Raw genomic sequence first — 25,806 nt, forward strand, 5'->3', positions numbered from 1 at the left:
CCAAATGTGGCATCACGAACATCTTGTACAACTGCAACATGACTTATACTCAATGATCTGACTGATGAAGGCCCGCATGGCAAAAGCAACCTCCTGCACCTCATCTATTGGTGACTGCACTTTTAGGGAATCATGTACCTGAATTCCAAGGCCCCTCTGTTCTACAACACTCCCCAGGCCCTACTGCTCACTGTGAAAGTCCTTGATTTGACTTTCCAAAACATTGTACATTCATCAGAATTAAACTAATTTTATTATTTCCCTTGGCCTAATTACCCAGCTGATGAAACATTAATTCTTGCTAGCCTTCTTCACTGTCTGCAATATCATCTGGTTTTTCTTTCTCCACTTTTCCAGTTGATCAATATCCTATCGTAACCCTTTTCTCTGACCAATATATTACCAATTTTGATGTCATCTGCAGTCATGACTTTGGATTCTCTTGAATCTTCTCTGGTAAAGCTACCTTATACCCTCTTTTTGCCCTCTTGATTTCCTTCTCAATTGTACTTCTATATCCCCTAAGTATATCTTTAGGGAGTCCTTTGATCCTAGCTCCCTATATTTGATCCATATCTCCTCTTTCCTAGCCAGAGTCTCAATATCTCTTGTTATCTGGGGTTCCTTCCTCCTGATAGCTTTGCCCTTCACTCTGACAGAAACATGTAGATCTTGAGCTCTTGCTATCTTGTTTTTAAAAATCTTCCACTCTTTGAGGTCCCTTTACCCATGAACAACCTACTCCAATCAGCCTTTGCCAAGAGTAGGTTGAACTTCGCCCTCTCCTTAGTAGGAACTTCTATATATCGCCTGAACACACTTACTTCCGGTAAGGTCGTAGCGCATTCAATTGCATTGGCTTCTACAGGGTCAACCAAAGGTGTTAATATCCTTTTTAAACAGTTTTTATGATTGCAAGACCCTGCTGGACATTATGAACTTCTAAGTACTGCATGTCTGACCCATTAGTGAGTTGCTTGTTGGCAAAAAAACTGAAGGAGCTGGTGCAGATCATGCTGCTGCCTGTGTCAAAGAGGCTTGGGAGGAGTTGGTGTGCAATCTAACAACGAGTGATCATCTTAGTCACTTTTCTTGTGATTGCAAGACCCTGTTGAACATTATTAATGTGGAATGCTGCAAATCCAATTCACTGATATTGGTGGTTTGCAGGGGAGCTTTTGGGCCTTAGTTGTAGTGAGGACTAGGCCTCACCTGTGGCGTTGTGTGCTTACAGTTCCTCTAATTCCCATTGACTATCTAGGGGCCTATAGTACAAAGTAACGAAGTGATCATCTGCCTCCTGATTCTTAGTGCCCTCCATAATGACCCACTGTATGATCCCACAATAAGTTCACCTCTGACCACTTTCTTGAGGTTCCTTTTAATCTAAAATGCAACTCCCCCACCCCTCGTACTTCCTCCGAAATCGCACTTAAGGCATCTGTACACTTACATTTTCACTCCACTTTCTAAGGAGTTGAGACTGGAATTGAATGTTGCACAGTTGGCAGTTGCACTTCTGGACCTGAGCCACTTCTGGATCTGAGCCATTTGATGAAGCAGATGATGGTTGCTCTTAGGCTTGTGCCCTGATGAACCACTGCACTGCCCTGGGATCAGGATAGTTGACTTCCAACACCACAGCTGCCTTCCTTTGTGGAAGATAGGACTGCAACCATTGCCATGTATTTTCCTGCCTTGTCCATTGGTGGCATACTAAGGTAATTGTTACCTTTTACATCCAAACTAATCATTCCTGCCTGATCTTTGGAATTCAATTCCATGGTTCAGTTTGGATCAGGATTTTAAAGGGTTTTGGAGCTAAATAATCCCAATCAATCTTAAACCAGACATTTTAATGCTTCTAGATAGCACTATCAACATCATTTTTCATTACTTTGAGGGTGGTTATTAGCCAGATTGGGTTTTATTCTGGAACTTGTAAAGATGTGCTTGGGTAATCTACATTATACATTAGATGCCAGTGTGCTGTAATTGTAGTGGAACAACCTAGGCAGTTACCTCTAAAATTCTGGTTACTCAGTTCCTACTTTTGTAGAAGTTGGCTACCCAGTGGTTAGCGGTGAACTAACTTCCAAAGAGCTTCATGATAATGTTTAGGTAATCACCCTGTTTTCCTCAGTGGATGATCAACCCACTGTCAACTCCATTAAAACTGAAAGTAGTCAGGTTTTGAGGTGTGAACATATTCTGAGTTAAGATTTGTGCCATATTATCAGATTGGAAATGCTTTTGAAAATGTACGAGATGTGCAAATGCAAAGAGATAACTACAAAGCAAATTACCAGGGGAACAGTGATATTGCAGCTCTGTCTTCATAATGGTTAGTATGGTGAGTAAACTGGATACTGAAAAATAATGAAATTGAAAGCTGGTAAACCCTTTCATCTGAATATCCTTGGAATTCCTTTTTTAAATGGTTCTGTGAAATTGGAGGATGGCAAATATAAACAAGCCAAAAAATGTGAAAATTGGAACAGTAGGCCAGTCAGTTTGACATTAGTAGTTTAGTGGTAACAGAGTATTTGAAAATAGGATATTAGCTGTTTCAAATGACATTGGACTCACCTGTTAACATCACCTGTGCTCCTTTGAAAATCATTTAAGCCTTCCTGAGATAATTAGGTGAAATATTTTTCATTTGAATAGTCAACAGCCAATAGGACCCCGTGGGATCCCTGTTTAGACTCTTTGGATAAAATCCCATTCAGGCCATTGTGATTAAGTAGTTAGGACTATGAGCATTAGGATATTTGTGATGCTGGAGCCAACAGCAAACTTCACATGATAGAAACAAACCTAGCAGGGCATTTAGGGCATCTGATGTGTTGAGCAGGAGCATACTGCCTGAAGGGACAGAAAATTACATTTCAGAGTTGTGTAGACAGGAAGTGAGGCAAGAACATACACATCAAATAGAGCCGGCAATACCATACCCAGTAGTTACCTCTTATTAGCCCTGTTAGTTAAACCTTCAGTTCTCCAATAGAGTTATCAAATATAATTGTCCTTACAAAATTAACTGCCTGAGTCAGGATGCTCTTGATTGCAAGTGAATTAATACTCTTTCTCCCATTTATTTTGGGAGACTATTTTTAGGAAAACAGTACTCTAAATTGGATATTTTTACATTTCTCAATCCTCCAGAAGCAACTTTAATTTAAAAAGTGCAATATTATGCCAATTTAGTTTTATTTAAGCATTTAAATACAGAATAGTTCAAATACTTATTTCTAGTTTAAGAACAAGGACAGTGGATTGAAATGCTGGAACCATTTTCTTTAATGTATGCAGTTTTTTAGATATTAGTTTTTTTTAGAAAATACTCTTTTGCCATCCGAGAATGCTTGTGTGGCTAATTAGGTCTGTTAGAGCAGCAGGAGGAAGCTTCTTTCTTGGACAACACAACAGGCTATAGGCTTATTTTGACATTCTCCTTCTACTTCAGTGACCTATTTTGCAGAACATTTCCTGGATTCACACAGCAATCTTTTTCATTGTGAACATTGTTATTGTGGTCTGCAATTAAATTGTTCCATTTAAGTGTCTCAATTTGTTCTATTACCACTTTTTCTATTCGGAAGTCAGTGGAACAGAAATTACAGAGAAGCTGGTGATATACATCTCTTTTAAATAGAAGAAAGAATTTTTGTGCATGTTGTAATTATATGGGCCATGGGCAATGCTATAAATGGAATAATCTCATATTATGTCCAGTAATTGTTGTGCATTAGACATCTTTCAAGTTACTAGGATGAGAATAAAAAGACATTGACATTCTGTAAGCAACTTGAATGTGATGTTTCAACCTCCCAATGACAGTACCCAGTATATGCATTCCAAGTAATTATTTCCGTTCTTGTTATGTACCCGGTGTTTAGAGCCCTACATTAAGAATCCTAATGAGTTTCCATTTCATAGGTTCTTAATGATATAAAACAACTTAATCTTGAGATAGCAGACTTGACATAAAAACAGAAAATGCTGAACATTTTACAGAGAAGCAGAATGTGTACAAAGAGTAAATATTTCGTGTTGCTGTTCCTTCCTCAGAACTGCATATGTGATACTCAAACATTGAGTGCCTAATTGAATTAAGAGTCTAAACGAATCTTGAGAATTTTTATAGTTAATGATTAAGTCAGATTAAATTAAATGCAGATGTTTTGTTTTGGAAAAATGGAATTAAAGTAAGACCCTAAGACACAGGAGCAGAATTATGCCATTTGGCCCATCGAATCTGCATCATTGCTGATTTATTATCCCTTGCAACTCCATTCTCCTTCCCTCTCCTCATAACCTTTGACACCCTTGCTAATCAAGAAATATCAGTCGCTGCTTTAAGTATACCCAATGACTTTGCCTCCAAGTTATCTGTGGCATTGAATCTATGGATTCACAGCCCTCTGGCTAAAGAAATTCCTCCTCATCTCTGTTCTAAATGGACATCCCTCGATTCTGAAGCTGTGCCTTCTTGTCCTTGACTTACCCACTATAGGAAACATATTCTCCACGTGCACCCTATCTAGGCCTTTCAATATTTAATAGGTTTCAGTGAGAACCCACTCACTTTCCTAATCTCCAGGAGGTACATGCTCAGAGCCATCAAACGTGCCTCATATGTTAACCCTATCATTCCGGGGATAATTCTTTGAACTTTTTCCAATGCCAGCACATCCTTTCTTTTCTTAGATAAGGAGCCCAAAACTGCTCACAATGCTCCAAGTGAGATCTGACCAATGCCTTATAAAGCCTCAGCATTACATATTTGCTTTTATATTCTACTCCTCTCGAAATGAATGCTAACATTGCATTTGCCTTCTTTACCACTGACTCAACCTTAAAGTTAACCTTTAGAGAATCTTACAGGACTTCCAAGTCCCTCTGCACCTCTGATTTCTATATTTTCTCATTTAGAAAATTGTCTGTGCCTTTATTCCTTCTACCAAAGTTCATGACCATACACTTCTGAACTCTATATTCCATCTACCACTGCTTTGCCTATTCTCCTAATCTGTCCAATTCCTGCTGCAGACTCCCTGCTCCCTCAACACCACCTACCAGAGGGCACGATTTGAAGGTGAGAGGGTGTAGGTTCAAAGGGGATGTGAGAGTTAAGTTTTTTACTCAGAGAGTGGTGGATGCCTGGAATGCGCTGCCTGGTATGGTGGTAGATGCTTTTAAGAGATGTTTAGATAGGTACATGAATGCAAGGAAGATGGAGGGATATCAACATTGTATAGGTAGGAGTGATTAGTATTTGGGTGTTTTTGATTTGCTTTTTAGCTGGTTCAGCACAACATTGTGGGTTGAATGGCTTGTTTCTGTACAGTACTGTTCTATGTTCTGTGTACTATCTTTGTATTGTTCACAAACTGGGCTACAAAGCTATCAGTTCCATCATCCAGATTTTTAACATATAATGTGAGAAGAAGTGGTCCCAATTCCCTGCAGAACACTACTTGTCACCGACAGCCTTTCAGAAAAGGTCCCCTTTATTTCCATTCTTTGCCTGCAGCCAGTCAGCAAATCTTCTATCCATCCTAGTATCTTTCCTGTAATACTTAAGTTGTTTAAAAGTCTCATGTGTGGTACCTTCTGAAAATCCAAGTAAACAACATCCACTAACTCTTCTTTGTCTCTCCTGCCTATTATTTTCTCAAAGACTTCCAACCAATTGTCAAGCGAGATTTCCCCTTAAGGAAACCACCCTGACTTTGACCTTTTTTATCATGTGCCTCCGAGTACCCTGAAACCTCATCCTTAATAATGGACTCCAACATCTTTCCAACCGCTGAAGTCGGGCTAACTAGCCTATAATTTCCTGTCTTTTGCCTCCCTCCCTTCTTAATGGTGGAGTGATGTTTATAATTTTTGAGTCCTCCAGAACCATTCCAGCATCTAGCAATTCTTGAAAAATCACTACTAAGACCTCTGCAATCTCTTCAGCTGCTTCTTTGAGAATCCTGGGATGTAGTCCATCTGGTCCAGGTGACTTATCTACTCCGGACATTTCAGCTTCCCAAGCACCTTCTCTTTAATAATAGCAATTATACACTCAATTCTGCCCCCAACACTCTCAAATTTCTGGCATGCCCCTGATGTCTTTCACGGTGAAGACTGATGCAAAATACTTATTAAGTTCTTTCGTGATTTCTTTGTCCCATATTATTACCGCTCCAGCGTCATTTTCCAGCAGCCTGGTATCCACTCTTGGTCTCTTTTGCTCTTTTATATCTGACAAAACCTTTTGGTATCCTCTTTTATTGGCCAACCTACCTTCATATTACCTTCATGTAAAACAAGAAGAGCTCTTGGCAGGAGATTGAATCTACCCAAGGTATTCAAATTTTCTAATAAAATCTCAGTGAAGAAGTATTTGGGATCTCTGTGCTGACTGTCCTCACTGAAATGTATCACAGTCTTAACCCACAACCTCACCATTAGACCAGAGTGGTGAGCACTTTCCCATTTCTGTCAAGGTAACTTTGTCCCTGCATTTGAATGCATTTGGCCACTTCCAAACTGCAACTGGAGTTACTTGCAAGATGCAGTTTGCCATTGATTGTCATATAAAGCAGTTAATTACTGCGATCAGTCCAGAGAGCCGGCTGCATTTCGTTCTCTCTGAGTGCAAGAGGAGTTTGGGTTTTATGGCCATTGTGAGCTAAAGGAAGCACAGAAACAAAGCCCCTAGTGAGTAGAAAGGAACCTTGTGAGTTGGAAGGAAATGCATCAAACATCACCAAGTGAGTTGTATGTTTAGGATTTCTGAATAGTCTAGTCGCAAAATATTTGAGCTTGACTATGATTTCTTTCATGTTCAACTGATTAGAGACCATCACAGTTGATTTTGCAAGTCAGTATCCTGACTGCAAATATGATACTTCCATTGTACATCAGTCCAATAACTTGTCTGAGCTTAAGTCACCACAGTGAACCAATTGACAAGATATGACTCATGACTAAACTGGATAAACTATAAACAACTATGCAGCATGCATATGGGTAAAGGAGTACAGCATTAAAAATGTAAAGAAGCAGCCTATTAATGTGTGGAAACAATGCCCTTGCTGGTTAATTTAGTGTAGAAGAGCTAAATGGAACAAGACCAATGCTTTATCCAATGCAAACTCAGCATCATGAGGGCATTGCCCTTGCCAGCAACTACTTTGTGACCAGTTGGAGAATTGGAGGAGAAAAAAACTTAATTTAAGTGTCCTTTTTTTTTGGTGTGGCCAAAAACAACTCATTTGATTGTGGTACCAGTAAGAGCATCCCTGTTCTTGTATTTCATTTGCTAGTGACTATCAAAGCTTTTGCTTGTCCACAATGTGAAAATAAAAGTAATTCAAAAGTAAACATTCCAAAGCAAATGTTTAAATCAAACATTTTACATTGTATTGAAAAGCCAAATACCTATCCTTTTACATTTTTCACATTAGCATTTGATGGTGCTGGATAAGCTGGATATCGACAGTAAGCCTAGTGTCCTCACACAGATGAGACTTCCATTACAGTGACAATTGGGTCCTAGCTATGATACCTGAGGCCAAATGGTTTTAGATAAGGTGCCTCCTTACCTCTTTCAGAAGAGAGACATTTGCTTGGTTTTACAATGTGCGCTGCTCTGGATAATTAACCTACAAACTTGCATTCCTTTGAGAGGTGGGATACCTAATCAGCCACAGAGAATGTGCAAATTGCTCACGGATGGCACTGGAGGTTGAGATTGAACCCAGGTTGCTGGAGCTAAAGGGGGATAGCTCTGTCAGTTGCGCCACTGTGTCACCCAGCTGTGGCACAGTGCCCTAGGATATTTTTGCAGCATTACAAGTATGAACAAATGCACAGCATTGTACATGTTTCCTACAGAAGCAAGATCTTGTTGCATATATCTAATCTTGAGGCTCAGAAACAGCTTGTAAAAACCTAGGGGCAAAATATACAATGCTTGCAGCCCCTTTACTGGTGATAAGCATTTTGTTTCTCCTATAATCACAGTTCATATCCTTATTTTAAGATGTTCAAAATGCTTTCAGATTGTAGTGGAGGAGCTTAATTTCTGGTGAGTTGATGTAGACTTGCATATTCAGTGCCGCCTCTGCTCCAAAGAATCCAAAGTAAATAGTGTTATTGTTCAAATATACGTAATTTGTAATGGATTGGCATTTCATTCAGTAATGATAGCTTTTGAATCATCGTGTTAGCACGATATCTAATGAAGGAAGTAGATACAGGAAAGGAAGAGATGATTGTTCATTTTAATAAGCTTTCAGCTTCCATCAAGTAGCATTAATGATACAGAGTGCTGAAATTGAAGATGCTATAACTCAAAGAAGAGTGGAAAATTGGAGTATAAATTGATTTATTGTCACTTCTTCCAAGATTCAGTGAACAGCTTGTCTCAATACATGTAGCGATAATAAACCAATTCCAAGGTTGAAATTTAAAAGTACAATTAAAATTATTTTTAAGATTACGACAATATTTCCTTTTCTCCTTTTTTCCTGATTAGTTTACCAACACACCAACTTCCTTCTAAAGGTTTAATGCATTGTTAACTGGAGTTATGGTGATCAGTGAATAACTCTATTTATTGTTCGTTTAAACAGGAACCCTAAAACTGATGGATGGGTCAGATAAACTCTTGTGGTCTGTTCAAGTGGATCACCAGCTTTTTGCCTTGGAAAAGTTAGATGTGACGGTGAGTGTTACCATTGTGGTTCACAAAACCTTCTCCATAATGCAACTTACCAGCTACATTTATTTTTATCATTTTACTATCACCATATGCTAAGCTATTTTCTGTTCAAATTTTTTGATCCTAATATAATTTGAGTTTTCCATTGAGAATCAGAACACCTTCATTAATTGTAAAGGCTGAGACCCATGAAATTACTGACACTAAGTAGCTACCAAAGCCTCTAGGGAGTGGACAACAAGTGTATGATTGTCATGAGTATGAAATATGCTGCTGAGAAAATTGATGTTGGCAAAAAAAAATACTCTTTCAAGCTTGCTCCTGAACCAGGTGAAATTACTTATGCAGTTTTACTTTACGATAAACTTCCTCAGGAAAAGTAACATTAGTCACTCCTGTCACATCTCATGCTTGTCCAGTCAGGGCCTACCTATCTGAACTTTTATTTTTAGCAAAATATGCCAACTATGTTTTCTCAGGAATCTTTTGAGTAAAGTGTCTTTAAAGGAGGAGGAGTAATTTTCCACAGTGGTGTTTTAAGTACAAGTTATTTGTATTGTAATTTTTATTTCATGTAACAGTTAACTTTGTCTATCTAAATTTTTATTGAGTGACCACTTTTGAAGGAGGGAACTGGAACAAGTGCCCATTTCTGTGCTGTAGTGTTCTATGATTCAATGTCTCTATCAAAATTTCTTGTAATGAAACACCATTTTTATAAATAGATTTCACACTTTAATAAAGTAGCATTCCAATTTGATTCTGGGAAGTCTTGCATTGTTATAGACCAATAACTCTCCAAAGGGTTGATTATTTGAAGAGATAGGTGTGTAACCAAAATAACAATGGAGATATTTTTAGAGAACAAGAAGAATTTAGAGAGTTTGGGGGAGTCTGGGTTATAAATAGAAGGATATTTTTAACTTTTTAACTTCATTTTAGTGATACAATGTAGATGAAAACAATTGAACTCTGAAACTCGGAGCTGAATTTGGAGAAAATTTGCAAACTTAATTAATTGCCAAAGTACAAAATTAAAAAAAATTCAGGTGGAATTATAATTCACAATTACTTAAAAAATAGAAACAGCTTTGATAGTTTTGATTGCACTATCCAGCCGTTGCATGCATAATTGATATTAAATGAGCAATTAAACCATAAAGCTTTTGTTTTTATTTTGCTACAGCTGCAACTATTAGTCTGTCACAATGATAAGTTATCCTAAGAAAAACTATAGATTGTGCACTAGCACTCTTGGTGGCAAAGTTGAAAAATGATCATTTGAAATATTCTCAGCCTGGCCTTATTTATAGTGAATTCAGGATTGAAGTGTAGGAAAGTTGAAGGATACAATGCCACTTGCTAAGCCACTTCAGAAGATGTTTAAGTGTTAAACACAAGCAACTCCGTAACCATCATGTTAAACTAGATAAAGAATAAAAGCGGACTGATAGCTGGTACTGACCTCGTTACCAAATAGAGTTATAGAGATATATGGAACAAATACAGACCTTTTGGCCCACTATGTCTATGTCAACTGTCAAGTATCTATCTGTACGAATTCTATTTACCAGCTTTCATTACATACCCTATGATACCTTGGCAACTTAACTGGTCACACAAATGGTTCTTAAATTTTTGTTTGTGATTCTGTCTGTACTGGTGTAAAATTCCTTTTAGCCCAGTCATCTTTGTAAATTTCTCCTCACAAACATTTGGGTACTGGCATCAAAATCGGGAGAGCTATCCCTAGGCCTAATACTCACACCATGATACCTTTCCGACAACATGCTAAGCAATGAAGCAATCCCTGGCTTGTATGTTGTCTCATTGTGGCAAGCCCAATAGAGGGAGGAGAACGGTGCTATTCTGTTCTGTGTACTATATAGGTGAAAGGAAAAAAATCCTGGGAACCTTTAGTAATGGATTCCACATCCTGTGATGTTTCATGACATCTGATCGAATATAAAAAGGGAAACTTCCTGTTGATTACTACGTACTGCCCTCCTTCAGCTGATGAGACAATGCTCTTCCGTGTTGAATAATACTAAAGTGAACAGTTCAGACACATCATGTTTGAACTATTCAGGTCAGATTTAATTCCCCAAAGCCCATATTTCCATAGTATATGAACAGGCTGACTGATATTATAGAAAGCACAAATCATTTTAATTTAATTTATTTTAAATATACAACACAGTAACTGGCCCTTCTGGCCCAAACAGGCTAATTGTACCCATGCAACCAATTAACTGACTAATGCACACTTGTTTGGAATGTGGGAGGAAAGCCATATGGTCACAGGAGAATGTACAAACGCCTTACAACAGTACTGGGTCACTGGCATTGCAATAGCGTTATGCTAACCACTACGCTACTATGCTGTCCATGTGTAGTGTGCTTTAAGGGAAGCATGATTGTTGTCTGCACTTTATTTAGGGTGATGGACGAGAAGAAGTGGTGGCCTGTGCTTGGGATGGCCAAACCTATATCATTGACCAGAATAGATCTGTTGTTCGCTTTCAGTTTGACGAGAATGTTAGCGCATTTTGTGCTGGTAAGTGTTGATTTTTTTTTTTGGAGTACTTTTCCTGAAAGGTTGAGATGAAGTTTAAGTTAATTAATATGGGAACTTACTATTACCTTAATGAAATTACTGCAAGCACTGAGGAAACTAATTAGTATTGTGAATAGAACAGATTTTTTTTGGTGCTGTCCCAATTTTGTTGGAAATGTTTTACTTTTCTATCAGATTTCTAGAATTTGCAGTTTCTTTGCCCTTTGTTTATATCATCAATTTCAGCTTTCTCTAAACATTTCTTGTATTACCTTACTGCTGTAGTTTTTTTTGTTAGAGTATTAGGAGTTTCATCAGGCAAATGCAAAGTAATGAGTTTGATGTGATGACAAGCTGAATTAATGTATTTAAAATTTAACAGAACAAATGTATTAAAAAAAACAGCTTTGTTACAAACAAGGGAAAATCTGCAGATGCTGGAAATCCAAGCAACACACACAAAGTGCTGGAGTAACTCAGCAGGTCAGGCAGCATCTATGGAAAAGAGTACAGTCGACATTTCAGGCTGAGATCCTTCAGCAGCACTGTTAGGAAGGATGGAGGTAAAAAGTGAGTGTCAGTAGATCACACAGCATCAATGCAGGGACAGTTGATTTTTCATGTTGAGACCTTTGATTTGGACTGAAAGAATAGAGGGGACATGGCTAGTGTAGAGAGATGAGGTGGAAGGGTGGGGGCAGGAGTTGGCAAGTGATAGGTGAATCCAGGTGAATGGGTTACTATCTGGGCCAAAATACAAAGCCTAATTCTGCTTTATAGTATCATTAATCTAGTATATTTTAAAACAGTTATTTCACTGAGAAGATTTAGATTTTCAGCACCCCCCCCCCCCCCCCAAAGTGCAACACTTCACACTTGTCTGCATTAAAATTTCCACATGCCATTTTTCAACCCATTTTTCCAGCTGGTCCAGACCCGGCTGCAAGCTTTGATGGCCTTCCTCGCTTTCACTACACCCTGAAATCATGAATTTGCCTGTCTTGTTCATGTTTTCAGATGAGCCAAGATTTTGAAGACAGAAGTAACTTTGTTACTCTTAGAGAATTCCTACTTCCAAGATTTCCAGGATTCCTGTACTTTCCAAGTATGCTTTTCTTTCTCTGCATCCCCCTTCCATTCCATATTTGTGCCCTTAACGCTTAAGAACTACCCATTGTTTGTTCATGTAGATATTTCCACATCAAAGATGTTGTACAAACAGAAGCTGTTTTTGCAATGATTAAAATGCTAGGTGGGCCAAAACCCTGCTGACCTTTACTGCCTTGCAAATTATCCATGCCATAATGATAAATGTATTTCCCATCTATGATCTAGCTAACATCCTGGACAAATCCATGATCTTTTTATCATTCGCCTTAGCATATCATTTTTTAAGGAGGAGATGCACTGACTTCTAGTCCCAAATCATCAAAGAGTATGGGTGGAGAGCAGGATATGGTACTGAGATTGAGGATCAGCTTTAATCATATTGATGGAGCCGGCTTTTAGAGCTGAATAGCATAATTCTGCTTTTAGTTTTCAAGATTCTCTGTTTTCTTTACCTTATTTTAAACATGTTCCTCCATCCCTCCTAACCTCTTTTCGGTGGGAATGTTTCTTATTTTTGACATGCATTATTCCTGTACTATTTTTGTTATGTTTGGCTGACGTGCACTTAATTTTCCCAATCCATTAAGAATGTTCAGTTCTTTAAAAATGTCAAGAGCTTGCTTTTCTAGACATTTAGTACATGAAAGATGTTATGCAAACAAAAGTTGTATTTACAATTATTGTAACGCTAGATGCGCCAGATTCTGCTGACCTTTACTGTCAGTTTTGATCAGAACTTAAAGGTTTGGCTGACATAATGGAAAGATTGAATCTCTTAGTTTTTTTTATTGCATCGGGGAAATGCTGGTTGGTTCCTGTGCCAGGTTCAACATGGTTGATTATAAAATCAATTGTAATGCAAAAATTTAGGAGCAGAGAAGAACATGTTATTTTTCTAAATTACTTCTGCTACAGCATTTTAATTAGAAATAATTTAATTGGTTTAATTTTATCTTTTCATTTAAAATAATAGTAATTTTATGAAATATTTACTTAAATTTTAAGATGTTTTCCTGTCTGGTGGAGACATAGTAAAAACTATTAAAATAACTTAGAATTTCACAATTGGCAAAGTGCAGCCTGTAGCTTTTCCAATATTCAAAAAACATTTTGAACAAGGGCCACTGCATTGCCCTGTTTCGAGCCCAATGACCACTGGATTTCAGGGCACAGAGTCAGGGGGACAGCTCATCTACATCTGACCTAGGTAAGTGTGCACATGGTTAGACCACAGACAATGATTCTAGTAAATGGTCAGTATAATCCAGCCCAATGTTACGTTATTTGACAAAGCTAAATGATGAAGTATTTGGAAGCTGGGGTGTTTTTTTTGCATTCTTCTGAAGACAGGCATGAAAATTATGCTGCTTTTTGAGATAATTTTCTATTTAAAATAGTTTGTAATTATTTTGTGATATTGAATATAGATTATCCAATTGTAGTAATATCAGATTACAGCACCACCATTCCTTAATGTTTGCTTAATTTCAGTGTGCATACAGGCAGTTTTAGGTTTATGAATCTGAGCATAGTATAATTCTTGTATCTTGCAATCAATTTGCTTCCTCAAAAGGCAAGCCTATCTCTTCTGTAATATAGAAGTAACTAGTAGGCCTATAAATTTCTCATTAGCTTCATCTAATTGACATCTTTAATTGATGGTTTATCAGGAAATCCACCCGAACTCCTGATTTAAAGTAAGTTCTGATTAATATGAAGTAAATAATTTAGTATATAATGAAATATTTCTGATCTCCTAGCATTGACATTAAAAGCAAAGTCGGCAATCTTCGAATTAGTTTCTTTTGTGATCAAGGCAATCACCTGGACTTCGTGATCATGATGAGCTGGCAGCATTCGTCACTGACCTTGATTAAAATCTGTTTACTAACCTCCACCTGTGTCTTAGTGAGAATTGACACAAACTACTGGAGGGTGTTTATGCGGTGTTTCATTCACTTGTGTTGTATCACACATGCTTAAGGGTGCCATCGTGTGGAGTGATTAAGATAAGCCTTACCCACAAAAACAAAAAAAATCATTATTTTGGCTGATTATTTTTCAAATATGCCTGAACTGTTTTGACTATAAAAGCTTTCAATAAAAACATTAAAGGAACTTAAATAAGCCATTGCAAAGATTGATTTTTAAGAATCTTTGACAGTTAACAATATTCAAATGAACAAACCGTTTAAAATCTGCTTTGCTCCTCTGAATGTCCTATTGTGGAAAACATGCTTTATAGCTCCTCAGATCTGGTGTAGAAACATTGGGATCATAGACAGCAATTTCAAAATTCTATCATTATCACACACTTGCAGAAATTCTGAAGGATTAAGCCAACTTCAAGGAGCAATAAAGGCATGCTGTGTTATCTTCATTGCTATCTTCGTTATTATTATTACAATTATTATCCTTCAACCATCCTGCATCAACATGAGTAACTTCAATCACTAAATCTGAACTGATTCCACAACCTACAGATTCACTTTCAAGGGCTCTACAATTCATGTTCTCAGTATTATATATTTATATGTAAATACACTATTTGTCTTTTATGGCACTTTGGTTGCTTGTCAGTCTTTATGTATAGTTTTTCATAAATTCTATTGTATTTCTTTATTTTCCTGTAAATGCCTGCAAGGAAATGAATCTCAAGGTAGTATATGGTGACATATATATACTTTGATAATATATTTCCTTTGACTTTGACTTTGACTTTATCTCAAAAGGTAGGCCAGTTGTTTCAAGGATTTTCTGCACATACAGACAGAAAATGCTGGAACTACTCAACAGGATATGTAGTTAACCCATAGTTAAATATATCAACAGCTTTAATTACACACAGTAAAAGTGTCATAGGCCTTTATATATGTCCAAGTGAATCTGCCTGAGAAATGGCCACAGTGAGATGACACCTTATCTGAAACACAGTGCCTCTGACAATTCATTTGTTGTTGTGTTACATTAATTTCTTTCTCCAGGAGTTATTTAATAAAACTCATCATTAAACAAAATCTATTGTAGGTTAAGGTTTCTGGAACAGAATGTCTGCAGGACACAGTGCACTTCAAAAATGTTGCCTGTGCCCAAAGTCCAAAAAAGTAACATTTAAATGAGGTCCTATATTGAATATACAAAACTATTAAAAATTGGACGTGAATATTTTTTAAACTCAAAACACGAATAAACTCTTTTCTCACCCTTTAAAGCAGGGATTCCCAACCTGGGGTCCATGGATTCCTCCCTTAATGGTAAGGGTCTATGAAATAAACAAAGGTTGTGATTCCCTACCTTAAAGGAAGAAACTTGCTAGGATAAACCTTTGGTTTTAATCACATATGAAAAACACTTAGCTGATTGTGAAGTGCTTTAGGATTGCCCAGTGTCATATCATTGCAACTCATTGCCATTTCATCTGTCTGCCATTGTGCTCAGTTATTATTTTATCCCATGTATCCAGAACTTGCTCAGTGCCAGGGACTTCCTTGTGGAAAGTAGCATCTTTTCACTGGTTTTGGGCTAACATTGTTCAAAATGCCTCAAAATGACAATCTTTGAAAGATGTGACTGAATTAACATAGATTCTTTATCAATGGAGGTGGGGGTGTGGCTGTTTATGCTCTGCAAAACAGGTTTCTTAAATATAACACAGTATTCACCTTTCATTACTTACTGTTCTCTATTCTGACACATCCAGGCATGTACGCGTGCAAAAATGGTCGGAATAACCCTTGTTTGGTCTATGTCAGCTTCAACCACAAAATCTATGTTTACTGGAAAGTGGAGCTGGAGAGAATGGAATCTACCAACATTTTAAAGGTGCTGGAGACAGATGAGTTCAGGAAACTAATGCAAGCAACATCTATTGGTAGGTGCTTCAGTGGCTGCTTTTCGCATTGGTGTGAAGAACTATATTTATTGGTTGTGCCCACATTATTTAAGGGTTAATTCAGAATCATTAAGCATATGAAATTGCCTTTTTCCCTTCCATTTTGTATTTGACTTCTCTCACTTAATGAGGTAATCACAAGGTAGTGCTGGGTGTCATCAGCATACTCTGGCTCAGTTTGCCATAATGACTGATAGGAGTTTAAAAAAAAAAAGAATTTCTATAATTTAGCATCCTTTGCAAAGAATTACTCCAAATACACAGAAAGAAAAACTCAAAAGAGACCAAAGGCATCACAGTTATTCAGACAGATTTTCTGAAGCTACGTCAATGGTAAAAATAGAGGGCTATGGGTAACCCTAGGTAACTTCTAAAGTAAGTACATGTTCAACACAGCATTATGGGATGAAGGGCCTGTATTGTGCTGTAGGTTTTCTATGTTTCTGTGTTACTGAGAGTTCGGTATTTTATTACTAATATCCTTATCCCAGCGATGTTCAAAGCTCCATGCTCCTGTTGGTCATGAAAAGGCAGAGTCTTGAGGTAAGAGATTTAAAGGAGATCCTAGGGGTAAGACTTTTTCATATACAGAGAGTGGTTGTTACCTGGAGTGTATCTGCCAGGGGAGATGGTAGAATCAGATAAAATTACTGTTTATGAGATATTTAGTCATGTACTTACAGTGACTAGGCAAAGCGAAGAAAGATATGGTCCTAATGCAGGCACGTGCAGTTGGTAGGAAGGGCGTAGTGGCTGGAAGGCTCACACAATACTGCATGACTCTATACCAGTTATGACTACACTGAAGAGACTGGCTGGATGAAAATTTGCCCATTTTACCCTTCCATTCCTTTATCTCTTTAGAAATGTGATTTACAATGATTCAGAAATTATTATGCATTAAATAATATATAAACCTTACCACCAGTAAAAATTAAAACTAAAGGAGTGTTCCCCACATTCTAAGACTTTAATAATGTAGAATCCTCAGGACTTTGCTGCCAGGCTGGCAAAAACCTAACATCTACAGTAAAACAGAAGTGATGAAATACTTGTTACATCAGACAAAATATATGGCGAGAGAAACCCTTAATATTTAGGGTAGAAGACTTTTCATAAACTATCCTAAATCAGGCATCTCGATGCCAATACATCCATCTGCTTTGTTGCTCCATTTGTGCCCATTATCTACTCTTCTACAAACACTACCTCCTCTTCTCCAAAGTCCTCCTCATTAACTGTAAGTACCAGTCTTAGCTTATCCCCAGCAGCTTAACCCTTGTCTGCCTGTCAGGACTGACTGTGCCTGGGGGGAAGAGCAAGTTCAAAATGAGATTGTGAATGAACACTGCCAAGCCGCAGATTTTCATGTTCTGATAAGTAAATGGAAAAAAAACCCCTGCCGTACCAGATGTAGCGATTCAGATCGACTGGTTTACTATAGACCATCAGGATAGAGTCTCTCAAAAGCAGAGGTGGAGGAGTGTGCCTCATGATCATCTCTTCTTGGTGCACAGATATATCAGTGCTGTCCCAATTCTGCTCACCGGACCTAGAATATCTAGCAGTTAAGTGCCGTCCTTTTTACCTACTGCGGGAGTTCTCCGGGATCATTTTGGCAGCAGTATACGTTCCACCTCAGGCCAATGTCAGTCAGGCTTTAGATGATCTGAGCAATGGGATCAGCATGCACACCCTTACGCCTTCATCATCGTTTTGGGAAATTTTAGCCAAGCCAGTCTGAAAAAAATCACTAAACGATTACCATCAACAGATCACTTGCAGTACTAGAGGATACAACACATTAGACCATTGCAACACCACCATCAAGAATGCCTACTGTACTATTCCACTCCCTCACTTCGGGAAGTCTGATCACCTGGCTGTACTTCTACTCCCTGAGTATAGGCAGAGACTGAAGACTGCAGCACCAGTAGTGAGGACCAGGAAGGTATGGATAAGGGAAGCACAGAAGCACCTACAGGACTATTTTGAATTGGTGAACTGGACTGTATTCAGGGATTCATCTTTGAACCTGGATGAATATGCTGTAGTTGTTACCAACTTCATTAAAACCTGTGTGGATGAGTGTGAGTCTGCAAAGACTTACTGTAGATTCCCAAACCAAAAGCCGTGGATGAACCAGGAGATATATCATCTGCTGAAGGCTGGATCTGTGACATTCAAGTCTGGTGACCCAGGCCTGTACCAGAAAACCAGGTATGATTTGTGGAGTCTCTTTCTAGGGCAAAGAGATAATTTTGAACGAGGTTGGAGGCAGCATTGGATGCACGGCAACTCTGGCAGGGTCTGCAAGCCATTACTTCCTACAAAATAAAACCCAATAGCATGAATGGCAGCGATGGTTCACTACCAGATGAACTCAACGACTTCTATGACCACTTTGAAAAGGAGAATATAACTACAGCTTCGAAGATCACTGCTGCACCTGAGGATCCTGTGATCTCTGTCTCAGAGGCTGATGTCTTTAAAGAGAGTGAAGCCTCACAAGGCAGAAGGTTCCGATGGAGTACCTAGTAAGGCCCTGAAAACCTGTGCCGACCAACTAACGGGAGTATTCAAGGACATTTTCAACCTCTCACTGCTACAGGCAGAAGTTCTTCACTTGCTTCAAAAAGGCAATAATTATACCAGTGCCGAAGAAGAATAATATGAACTGCCTTAATGACTATCGCCTGGTAGTGATGAAATGCTTTGAGAGATTGGTCATGACCAGGCTGAACTCCTGCCTCAGCAAAGACCTGGATCCATTGCAATTTGTCTATTGCCACAATAGGTCAACAGCGGATGCAATCTCAATGGCTTTCCACACGACTTTAGACCACCTGGACAACACAAACACCTATGTCAGGATGCTGCTCATCGACTGTAGCTCAGTATTTAATACCATCATTCCCACAATCCTGTTGAGAAGTTGCAGAACCTGGGCCTCTGTACCTCCATCTGCAATTGGATCCTCGACTTCCTAATCGGAAGACCACAATCTGTGTGGATTGGTGATAACATATCCTCCTCGCTGACGATCAACACTGGTGCACCTCAGGGATATGTGCTTAGCCCACTGCTCTACTCTCTATATACACATGACTGTGTGGCTAGGCATAGCTCATATGCCATCTATAAACTTGCTGACAATAGAGCCATTGTTGGTAGAATCTCAGATGGTGACATGAAGGTGTATAGGAGTGAGGTGTGCCAACTAGTGGAGTGATATCGCAGCAACAACCTAGCACTCAACATCAGCAAGAGCTGATTGTGGACTTCAGGAAGGGCAAGATGAAGGATCACAAACCAATCCTCATAGAGGGATCAGAAGTGGAGAGAGAGAGCAGTTACAAGTTCCTGGGTGTCAAGATCTCTGAGGATCTAACCTGATCCCAACATATCAATGCAGTTATAAAGAAGGCAAGACAGCGGCTATACTTCATTAGGATTCTGAAGAGATTTGGTATATGAACAAATACACTCAAAAACTTCTATAGATGTACCGTGGTGAGCATTCTTACAGGCTGCATCACTGTCTGGTATGGGGGGGGGGGGGGGGGGGGGGAGTGGGCTACTGTACAGGACTGAAAGAAGCTGCAGAGGATTGTAAATTTAGTCAGCTCCATCTTGGGTACTAGCCTACAAAGTACCCAGGACATCTTCAAGGAAGGGTTTCTCTGAAAGGCAGCGTCCATTATTAAGGACTTCCAGCACCCAGGTAGGAGGTACAGAAGCCTGAAGGCACACACTCAGCTATTCAGGAACAGCTTCTTCTCCTCTGCCATCCAATTCCTATATGGACATTGAACCCTTGGACACTACCTCGCTTTTAAAATATATATTATTTCTATTGTTTGCACTGTTTAAAATCTATTCAATATATGTATACTCTAATTGATTTACTTATTTATTATTATTTTATTTTGGGTTTTTTTTCTGTTCTATATTGTGTATTGCATTGAACTGCTACTGCTAAGTTAACAAATTTCACGACACATGCCTGTGATAATAAACCTGATTCTGATTCAGATGCTGATTCTTAAAAGGTCAGAAAGGGCAGACATCAGAAGTGTGGCTGGCTTTCGTAGTGCCTGAAACAGGATCCCTGATTCATTACTTCTGTGACTCTTGAGGCTTTCACTTTTCCTGGCTCCTATTAATTGGAAACTGCCTCCTGCTGAAGTTTTTCCAGCAGACATTTTCCTGGTGTCAAACATTCTTCCAGTGCTGTGCAACGAAATTAGATGAGGGACAGCTATAAAATTGTAGGGGTGGAGATAGAGAGTACGAGCCAAAATCTCATCTTATGTCTTTGGGTCATCAATTAGCAATTGCATGATTTTCAAAAGGCTGCTAAAGCCAAAGGTTTATCAGAACGGTAGTAATAAATTAGAAGTATCCAAGATTATATTCTACATTATTTGCTATATTCCTCAGGCCAGCAAAGTTTTTACATTTGGCATGTCTGGGAGTGGGGCCTCCACAGTTGTCAAAGCCTTTTAGGGATGGATTTGACCATAAAGATCGGAAAAGCCGTGCTCTGTGCAGAGCCTCACCAGTAAGGTAGAAACTGGTTCCCCTTAGAGGTTGGACCTCAGTACCTTACTGGAATAAACAGTTTGGGGGTAGGCTAGACACAGAGCTCACAGGTCATCAAAAGATCTGGCTCCAAATATCATAATTCTTTAACTATGTTAATTCATTTGCCTTTGGCCTTTTACATTTTTGATTTTTTTTGTTTCTCACACTTCTCAATTTCCTCTGTTCTCTCTTTCCTTTCGGAATACTATTCTCCCCTATTCCTTCATTCTATTTTTTCCCTAGATCATTCTGTTTGCTCTCTTCTGCTCCTCTCTGTTACTGCATTTGTATATTTACCCCTTTACCCTCACTTGAATGCCATGTCATTCTAATATTTCATCCAGTGCTAATATTTAACTACTACTGTTGCTGTTATTCATTTATTGATTGGATGTTTGAACTGGTACATTTTCTATCACAAAGTACATGCTTATCTCTCCAACAACATTATGCTTGAGTCTCACCATGCAGTTTTCTGCTCTACCAGGGCACTGTAATGGCCTTAAACAGAGTTACATGTGAAGAATCCCATGCTTGGCCCATTGTCCAAATTCCTTCTTGACTTTGCTGTTTCACACAGCCAATCTCACTATCTTCCTTCAGATGACTTACCTTTCTTCTGCTCGGTGTGATTACAATTATGTTGTAGTCTTTCCCATTTGCATAAGGTTGCATCACGGATCTTCCCTCAGTGCCCTTCCACACCACCCCACAACCCAGCTTTATCTGCCTATTTTCTTGGCAAATAGGGTTACATTCGACACTTGTGCTCCTTTTCTGCTGTTTATCTGAGGTGCATACTTGGAAACACTTTTATGGTGTCTTTCCAGTGCTAGCCACAAACTCTATGCACATGCATATAGTTCCATCCTCCTCTTCAACCTGAACCAAACTGTGCAGCTTCTGGGGTTGTATTCCATCACAAGTTCAGCTTCAAAGAACCATAAGACCATACAACATAGGAACATAATTAGGCCATTTTCTCCATTGATTCTGCTCTACCGTTCCATCGTGGCAGATTTATTATCCCTCTCAACTCCATTCTCCTGCCTGCTTCACTTAACCTTTGACACACTGATTAATCAAGAACATATCAGCCTCTGTCTTCAATATTCCCAAATGACTTGGCCTGCACAGCTGTCTGTGGCAATAAATTCCACAAATTCACTACCCTCTGGCTAAAATTCCTCCTCATATCTCTTCTAAATGTACATCCCTCTATTCTGCAGTTGTACCCTCTGGTCCTAGACTCCCCCACTATAGGAAACATCTTCTCCTTATTTACTTTATCCAGACATTTCAATATTTGATAGGTTGTAATCAGATCTCCTTCATTCTTCCAAACTTCAGTGAGTTCAGGCCCAGAGCCAACAAATGCTTCTCATATTTTAACTCTTTCATTCCTGGGATCATTCCGGTAACATCCTCTGGAACCTCTTCAATGCCAGCAGATGTTTTCTTAGATAAGGTGCCTAAAATTGTTCATAATACTCCAAGTACGGTTTGACCAATGCCTTATAAAACCCTAGCATTACATCCTTGAAATGAATGCTAATATTGCATCTGCCTTCCTTATCACCGACTCAACCTGCAAGTTGATCTTTAGGGAATCCTGCACAAGGACTCCCAAGACTCTCTGCACCTCTGATTTTGAATTTTCTCCATATTTAGAAAATAGCCCACACTTTTATTCCTTCTGCAAAGTGCGCTTCTCCACATTATATTTCATCTGTCATGTCTTTGCCCTTTCCCCCAATCTGTCTTAATTCCTTGTGACTATCTACCTTAAAAGGCTTTTCATCTTCCCAAGCACCTTCTCCTTAGTAATAGCAATGACACTCACTTCTGCTCCTGACAGACTTGAATCTCTGGCATACTGCGAGTGTCTTTCACAGTGAAGACTGATGCAAAATACTTATTAAGATCTTCCACCATTTCTTTGTCCCCCATTACTACCTCACCAGCGTAATTTTCCAGTGGTTCAATATTCAGTCTCGTCTCTCTTATATATCTGAGAAAACTTTTTGTATCCTCTTTTGTATTATTGTCTAGTTTACATTCATGTTTTATATTTTCTCTCTTTATGGCTTTGTTGCTGCCTTTTGGTTTTCAAAAGTTTCACAATCCTCTCTACCTTCTCACTGATTTTTGCAATATTCTCTCCTTTGCCTTATGGTGTATTTGACTTTCCATGTCAGCCATGGTTGCCTCATCCTTCCTTTAAAATACTTCTTCATCTTTGGGATGTACCTTTCCTATGTCTTCCGTGTTTCCCCTATAGACACCAGCCATCGCCGTTCTGTTGTCATCTCTGCTAGTGTTCCCTTCAAATCAACTTTCTTATACCTTTCTGATTCCCTTTCCTTCACTGTAATACTGATACGTTCAATTTTATCTTCTTCTCATTGTCAAGTTGAATTCTATCATATTATGATCACTCCCTTCAAGGGTTCCTTTACCTTAGCCTTACTAATCAAATCTGGATCATTACACAAATGTCCAATCCAGGATTGTTGTTCCCTTAGTGGGCTCAACTATAAGTTGCTCTAAAAATCCATCTCATAGGCATTCCAAAAATTCTCTGTCTTGGGATTCAGCACCAACCAGGTTTTCCCAATCTACCTGCATATTGAAAACCCCATTACCATTGCAAACATTGCCCTTTTTATGTGCCTTTTCTATCTCCAATTGTAATTTGTATCCTATATCCTGGCTACTGTTCAGAGGCCTGTACATAACTCCCATCAGGGACTTTTTCCCCTTGTAAGTTCTTAACTCTACTCACAAAGATCCTACATCTTCTGATCCTATGTCACCTTTATCCAAGGACTTGAATTAATTTTTCCCCAATAGAGCCACCTCACTCGCTCTGACTTCCTGCCTGTCCTTTTGGTACAATGTGTATCCTTATACTTGCTTTTTCCATCACATCATCTCCTTCCACATTTATGATGTTGCAAATCTTCTTACCATATTTGCTACTGAAACCCTATTAAAGGATTTATTTATTTAGAAAAACAGCACAAAACAGGCCTTTCCGGCTCAGTGAGCCACGCTGCCCAGCAACCCACCTGTTTAACCCCAGCCTAATCACAGGACAATTTATAATGACCAATTAACCTACTAACAGGTACGTCTTTGGACTGTAGGAGGAAACCAGAGCACTTGATGGAAACCCATGCGCACACTGGATTTTAGGCTCAATTTTTCTAAAGCTTTTCTCTGTGGTCCTATTGGTGAGAGATCTTATCAATTGTGAATCTCTGTGTTATTGGATTAATTATCCCACTATATATTAACTTCACCAAAAAATTATTACATGCTTACTATTTTATGAAATAGTTACATTTACTCATTAATAATCTTTTCTAGGCTCCATTAAGCTCCATGACTATTTGAATCTTATAATTAATTGCAGTGTGGAAATTTTAGGTGCACCTCTATGACAAAAATAAGGACCAATTAAGACTGTTCCTTCAAGTAGTGAATTATTGGAGATTTCAATAATATATTTTATCTTTTTTAATTTATCCTGTTTGACTTCCTTCCACTTTTTTGATATATGTCTGGTCTGATATTAAATTTAATCATTCTGTTCCACCCTACTTCTCAGTCATTCCTACTTTTGTTCTTTTCTGGTGCGTATCGTTGATTAATGTGAATACATGCACTTATCAGGATTCGAGTTGTTCATACTTTGCAGCCTTTCACAAATTTACACACATTACAAAAATTTTTGACCTGAGCAGTGTAGGAGAATGATTAATTTTTGAAAATTTGCGAACAGGATGCAAGGTTAAAAATCATTGTTTCCTGATGATCTTGCAGTTATTCCTTAGTTGTTTTAAAAAGCTTTTAGTATGCATGAGTTAAAGTGGTTCTCAAGGACAGATTGCTTAAGAGTGGGAGATTTCCTTCCATTCTTTTTACTTAAAAAAAATACAAAGCGATATAAAGCAAAAAATAAAGTTTGAACCCCAACAATATTTGTGAATCAGATTTATTTCAACAATCAAGTAATTTCATGGTCATCTTAATTGACATTAAAATTTCAGTATTTAAAGTTCAACGTTCAAAGTACATGTATTATCAAAGTATGGATACTATATACAACCTTGAGATTCGTCTCCTTACAGACAGCCATAAAAGAAAGAAACCCACTAGAGCCCATTAAAAAAAGACCGTCAAACACTCAATGTGCAGAATAAAAACAAATTGTGCAAACAATAAAAGTAGGCGAATACCATTCGGAACTGAAGTTCATGGAAGTGAGACCACAGCCACGAAGCCAGTCATCACAGCAGCTGATCCAGTAGCTTGTTAGTTGCATGTCACAACCTCAGTTCAGCGCAGCAATGAGTAAACTTCATGGAGCAGTGAGCTGAACACCAGCCCATCCCTCTCCTCTGGCTCAACATCCTGACCTTTCCAATCTGGTGCTTAAATCGGCCAAACCTCAGGTCGTTCCTTGCTCCTGGACCTGGGCCCTGCTGCTTTGAAATACTCTTGGGGCTGGGCTCCGATGCTTTGATTCAGTGAGTACCTGACTTTTCCATTCTGGCCCAGTGCTTAAATCGGCAAAACAGTGGGTCATTCCTCGTTCTGGGTCCCAGGCCTGGACCCCACATCCTTGACTCTACCACGCCTTGGTTCTGCATCATCAAATTGCCTTCAAGTCCGCTCCAGCAATGGCTGATCTTTGACTCATGCCCCCCTCCCGGGCCCCGGATCCTTGCTTCAGCCTGTACCCACCACACCTGCACCTTTTGAGATTTCAGTTCACACTGCAAAAATGCCAGGTTGTTCAGGCAATTCAACAGTTCAACTCCGAAAGGGAAGTTTCAGGCTATTGATTGCAGTGATCATATCCGAGAAGTGAGATTAATACAGTCATTTATTGTTTTGTTTGCTGCCAGCAAGTCATCACTATTTGTT

The 25,806-nt window shown here is 38.7% G+C and overlaps 1 protein-coding gene across 2 annotated transcripts in view; it reads left to right on the top strand.

The window, feature by feature from the left end:
- Positions 1 to 25,806, top strand: part of itfg2 (integrin alpha FG-GAP repeat containing 2) — a 78,731-nt gene that overhangs the window by 44,049 nt on the left and 8,876 nt on the right. For both annotated transcript variants that reach the window (XM_073059351.1, XM_073059352.1), the window contains exons 9-11: positions 8,637 to 8,728; positions 11,165 to 11,282; positions 16,093 to 16,263. In XM_073059351.1, the coding sequence (XP_072915452.1) occupies positions 8,637 to 8,728; positions 11,165 to 11,282; positions 16,093 to 16,263 (381 nt within the window). The remainder of the gene's footprint in view (positions 1 to 8,636; positions 8,729 to 11,164; positions 11,283 to 16,092; positions 16,264 to 25,806) is intronic.

Source organism: Hemitrygon akajei, chromosome 10 (genome assembly GCF_048418815.1).
Source record: "Hemitrygon akajei chromosome 10, sHemAka1.3, whole genome shotgun sequence".
NCBI classification, from domain to species: domain Eukaryota; kingdom Metazoa; phylum Chordata; class Chondrichthyes; order Myliobatiformes; family Dasyatidae; genus Hemitrygon; species Hemitrygon akajei.